General features: G+C 41.2%; 1 protein-coding gene across 4 annotated transcripts in view; it reads right to left on the reverse strand.

Annotated features, from left to right (window-relative positions):
- The window catches only part of CEP89 (centrosomal protein 89kDa), an 83,867-nt gene that overhangs the window by 23,552 nt on the left and 54,450 nt on the right, over nucleotides 1–5,865 (reverse strand). For all 4 annotated transcript variants that reach the window (XM_010848931.1, XM_010848930.1, XM_010848932.1 and 1 more), the window contains one exon: nucleotides 5,330–5,510. In XM_010848931.1, coding sequence (XP_010847233.1) covers nucleotides 5,330–5,510 — 181 coding nt within the window. The remainder of the gene's footprint in view (nucleotides 1–5,329; nucleotides 5,511–5,865) is intronic.

The following is a 5,865-nucleotide window of genomic DNA, read 5'->3' on the forward strand; positions in this document are numbered from 1 at the left end:
ATGCCATGTACTTCCTCCAGGACCTATGAGTGATGAACTTCTCCACTTCACTTTTCCTTTGACTGATACATTTGCCTTTCAATCTAATATTTTTACTTTGTGTTTTCTATTTTCTCACTTTGTGTTTTCTTATTTTTTTGCCATCATTTGGATTAGTTTTTAAATCATTCTTTCCCTATACTGGTTGAGAAGTTAAACACATACTGTTTCCAGAAATTTCATCACACATATTTTCAAATAATAAAATCAACACCTTTATCCATCTTCTAAATGATAGACTTTAGAACACAAATTCCATTTACTGCCTCACTAATTACATGCTGTTTTTGCTGTACATTTCAATTCTATGTATTAAGTCCCTAAAGCTATTATCATTATTGGTACACAGAATCAATGTTTACTTACATTTATCCACAAATTTACCACTATCTTTTACTCTCAGTTCTATCCTCCTCCTCAGACCCACCTTGAGTTCCTTTCCTCCTGATTCATGCCTTCTATTTTACTTCTATTTTACTTTCCTCCTGATTTATGCTTCTATTTATGCTTCTACTTATTCCTTCTATTTATGCCTTTAATGCACATCTGCTGCATGGTTGACACCCACTTTGGTTTAGAAAAATATCCTTATTTGACTTCATTTCTAAAAGGGCTTTTCTCTAGTAAGAAAATTCTAGGTTCCACAGAGTTTGCTTATATCCAGCACCCTGAAGTTAACATTCAAGGGACCACAACATCCCTGTTAACACCTGCTGCCACTGAAGTCCTCTGAAGGAAACCATCCTGGCATAACCCAGGTATTGCCATCAACTGGGGAAGATTCTCAGATATCCTATCTCCAACCACTACTTCTGATTGAATATATCCCCCCATACTGCCTCCTGTCTCCAATCTAGTGGTACCTCAACCACTGAACACTCATGTCCTCCTGAGTTTTTAAAAAAAATTTTCTGGATGATTTAAACCAACTTAATTTTTTCTTAGTTTGGCTGCGCCGGTCTTAGCTGTGGCATGTGAGATCTTTAGTTGCGGCATGCAAACTCTTTGTTGAGGCATGTGGGATCTAGTTCCCTGACCAGGGATCGAACCCAGGCTCCCTGCACTGGGGGCGTGAAGTCTTAGCCACTGGACCACCAGGGAAGTCCCACCCTGAGCTATGTTTCACTTGAACATATTTCAGTTCCCCACTTCACTTCAGCTGTGTCTAATCTGTAGGTATGCCCATCCACTGAGTTTGCAATTTAAGTTATTGTGCTTTTCAGTTCTAAAAATTCTATTCCTTCCTTTTCAATCCCACTATTGTCATGTTTTATAGTTCTCTGAAGACAATTTGGAGCTTGTCTTTTCTTTCTCAAAGCACAATAGCTGCTTTAGAGTCTTTGATAATTCTAATACCTGGACTCCTCATCGTTATTTGCTATTGTTTCTACTGGTTCTGAGTCACTGTCTGGCTGGCTTTCTCTATGTCCTGGATACTTCCCTTGAAACATTTTCAGAAGGGGCCTTGCTTCAGAGAGGACTGACGGCTGGTTACTTCCACTCTACCGGACCTGGGGACGTAGCCCCGAGGGTCCCAGCTTACTGTTCCCTTGTGGATGATGGATGTGTCTCGTCCAGAGTCTTTTTAATTCACATGCTGGGTTCTGTGGGTCCTTTCAATCAAGGGCTTCAGAGATCTGGAGATGCCTTTCAACTATGAATATCTCCCTTTCCATTTTCTTTAATCTCTTTGAGATTCCTGATGATCTGAGGCTGGGCCCCTTAGATAGGTCTTCCATCTATTACTTTTTCTCTCCATTCCCAACTGTTTGTTTCCTGATGTTCTGAGTGAATCCACAAATTTATCTTTCAGTCCTTCTACTGATTTTTTTTTTTTTAAATTCTGGTAATCATTAAAAATTTTTCTTATTTAATGATTACACTTTTTTGCCATGGCATCTTATCCTTTTAAACTCTCCTTGGGAGTTTCTTGGTGGCCTAGTGGTTGGGATTCTGGGCTTTCACTGCTGTGGCCCAAGTTCAATCCCTGGTCTGGGAACTAAGATCCCACAAGCTGCACAATGCAGCCAAAAAACTCCTTAGTTTTCTGCATTATCTAAGTTCCCTTTGCTGTGAGTCTCTCTGCTTATCTAGGTCTCTCTCCACTGTAATTTCTTCCCCTTATAACCAATGCTTCAACATGCCTAATAGTCTGTTCTTATTTTAGGATGAAAAAGTGAGTATTTGGTATGTATTATATAAGGAGATTGTCCTTCTGGTACCTCCCTGAGCAGGCATATTACTCACTGACTGCTGGCCAGGGCTCTGTCTCTGTAGGTGGGTTATGTGAATAGTCAGCTTCACTTTAGGATACAGGGCCCCTTTGCCCTTTAAAAGACTTGCCTTTTACAGACACCACTAGTCATTGCAAACCTCAGCTCTCCCCAGAGGAGTCTGCTAAATTTCTTTAGCCAGGTGGGTTGACATCTGATACCTCATCACCCCTGCTGAGTAGGCTCAAGCTTTCTAAGTGACAATAAAAGCACAGAGTAATCTAAGCTTCAGGGTGTAGCCAGCTGTCCAACTCTGAGTCAACAGGATAGCTCACTAGGAAAATAAGCTTCTCCTGTTCCCTATGTCACGGTTCCTTCCAGGCACGGCTGCCAACAGGTAGAACAAGCAAGACAATGTGGGCAAGTCACTTCAGGTTTATGGACTGCACTGCCTTCAGCAGGATAGGAGAACGACACCCAGGCACCTGACCTAGAAGCTCACCCGGCACAGGTTCAACTTCACCCTTTTCTATAAAAATTAAAATCTTTTCTTCATGATCTCACCTTTGCCTTAGGTGTCACCTTTCCCAACTTCTCCTCAGACCCGGCCTCGCTGTAGGAGCTAGTTCGACAGCTGCTCTGCTGCTAATTAATAATTCCTCTTTCATCTGTGGTCTGGAAAGGGTACCCCTAACTGAGGCAACCAGAGGACACAAGCCCTGAAGCCTCAGAGGCTTCCGTGAATTCACATCTTCTGTCTCTGATGAGTCCATGCCCCTCTTCCTATGTTAGATTCCCTCTCCAATCAAACGCCAACCCTTCCAATCGTGCCAACAGGCTAACCCCTCCCCACCCCCACCTCCTCCATCCCCTGCCCACCTGTCCACTTGGAGCCCAAGGCCTCTCAGCAAAAAGCTTTCCCTCCTGTAGCGTAAAGGCCTGACAGCCAGCTTTCCTGACTGGAAAGTCCTATGAATTAGAACACTTGGAAAATAGCACACACACACACACACAAATTTACTGTACTCATTATGATGGTTAGTTTTATGTGTCAATTTGCTAGTCTATGGTGCCCATTTGTTCGGTCAAATACTAGTTAGATGTTACTGTGAAGGTATTCTGTAGATGTGACTAACATCTCAATCAGTTGACTCTTAAGTAAGGGAGATTACCTAATACCATTAGCTGAAGATCTTGTGAGTAAAAACTTCAGTTCAGTTCAGTCGCTGAGTCGTGTCCGACTCTGCGACCCCATGAATTTCAGCACGCCAGGCCTCCCAAACTCACATCCAGCGAGTCGGTGATGCCATCCAGCCATCTCATCCTCTGCCGTCCCCTTCTCCTCCTGCCCCCAATCCCTCCCAGCATCAGAGTCTTTTCCAATGAGTCAGCTCTTCGCATGAGGTGGCCAAAGTACTGCAGTTTCAGCTTTAGCATCACTCCTTTCAAAGAACACCCAGGACTGATCTCCTTTAGGATGGACTGGTTGGATCTCCTTGCAGTCCAAGGGACTCTCAAGAGTCTTCTCCAACACCACAGTTCAAAAGCATCAATTCTTTGGCTCTCAGCTTTCTTCACAGTCCAACTCTCACATCCATACATGACCAATGGAAAAACCATAGCCTTGACTAGACAGACCTTTGTTGGCAAAGTAATGTCTCTGCTTTTCAATATGCTGTCTAGGTTGGTCATAACTTTCCTTCCAAGAAGTAAGCATCTTTTAATTTCATGGCTGCAGTCACCATCTGCAGTGATTCTGGTAAAGTAGTAAAAACTTAGGCTTCCCAAAAAGAATTCTGCCTCAAGACACAGTTTCAGTTTCCAGTCTGAGTTTCCAGCCAGCTGGCCTGCACTATGGAGTCTGGATTTGCTAGCCCCCACAACTATATGAGCCAATTCCTTAAAATAAGTCTCTCTTTCTCTCTCCAAATATATATATACACACACACATACATATCTTATATATATCCCATTGGTTGTTTCTTTGGAGAACCCGTAATTTCACCTGCTAAAGATAACTGCTATTGTTATTTTTCCATCCTTTCATTTCATTTTCTATGTATTTATGGTATATAAGTAATTTTACACACATATATGTAATTATAGACAGACAGACATATATACACGTGGAAGTGATCAACTCATCCTATTCATCTCCGTTAACATGAAGATTTTCACATCCTGGAAAAACCCCTCAGGTCCAAGACAAACTGGGATGGCTGGCCAGCTTAATCACACACACACATGACACACATCTCTTTTCTTTTTAAATAAAATTGTAAAATTTTATTTAAAAAAAATTTTATTTAAAAAAAAAATCATTCTGTGTGTATTATTATGTAACCTAATCTCTTCACTTACAAATATATTGTGGCTATCTTCCAATGTCAAAAACATTCTTTTGTGACATGTTTAATGGCTGCACCATATTTCATTTTATGGGTCTATCCTTTCATTTCAGCAATTCCTCATTAGTGGATGTCTAGATTTCCAGTTATATTAAATTATCTTTGGTTCTAAAAACAAGAGGGGTTTCCCTGGTGGTCTAGTGGTTAAGAATCTGTCTGCCAATGCAGGGGACACGGGTTTGCTCCCTGGTCTGGGAAGATCCCACATGCCATGGAGCAACTAAGCCCATGAGCTACAACTACTGAACTTGAGCACTCTAGAGCCTGTGCTCCACGTGAGAAACCACCGCAGTGAGAAGCCTACGCACTGCAGTGAAGAGTAGCCCCCACTCATCACAACTAGAGAAAGCCTGGCAGCAACAAAGACCCAGAGCAGCCAAAAATAAATAAATCTTAAAAAAAAAAAGAGAGAGGTTGGAACTGTAGGGGGGGGAAATACATACAAATATATATACACATACATACATATATATATACACACACAAAGTGCAGACTGCAGCCCCCAAGGATGGCCAGGTTCCACTTTAATAAAACATTTACCATTCTCAGTCTTGGACACCACGGCTGGTACAGCTAAATGACACAGAAAAAGATGGAGTACTCTCTCTCCACCTGCCTGTAACACATGCACAGTGATGCTTAATACTTCAAAAGATATTAAATCCTTACCTTTTAAATTCATTCACAATTGAAGTGTGAACTTCCATTGCAACTTTGCTGTCCAACTGTATCTGTAGTTCTTGGCATTCTGTACGTAAAATTGCTAATTGCTCCTTACTTTCAGTTAGCTCCTTTTCTTGGCTCTGTGTTTTAGTCTCTAGAAGCATCAGCTGTTTAGTCAGTTTAGAAACTGAAACACAAAAGAGATGGATAAAGACTTGGTACAAAAAAAAAAAAAAACTTGGTACAAAAGACTTAATAAAGCATGATTACAGATTACTAATACCAGTGACAGCTCTCAAAAACTTATCTTTAAAAAATCTACTGGAGACCTAGAAATTAATATCAAGTCTTTGTTCATAGAAATTATGGTCCCTATATTAAGTAACCACTAAATATACCCTTATGGCAGAAAGTGAAGAGGAACTAAAAAGCCTCTTAATGAAGGTGAAAGTGGAGAGTGAAAAAGCTGGCTTAAAGCTCAGCATTCAGAAAACGAAGATCATGGCATCTGGTCCCATCACTTCATGGGAAAGAGTGGGGAA

Source organism: Bison bison, unplaced genomic scaffold, assembly GCF_000754665.1.
Source record: "Bison bison bison isolate TAMUID 2011002044 unplaced genomic scaffold, Bison_UMD1.0 scf7180017864280, whole genome shotgun sequence".
Taxonomy (NCBI): Eukaryota; Metazoa; Chordata; class Mammalia; order Artiodactyla; family Bovidae; genus Bison; species Bison bison.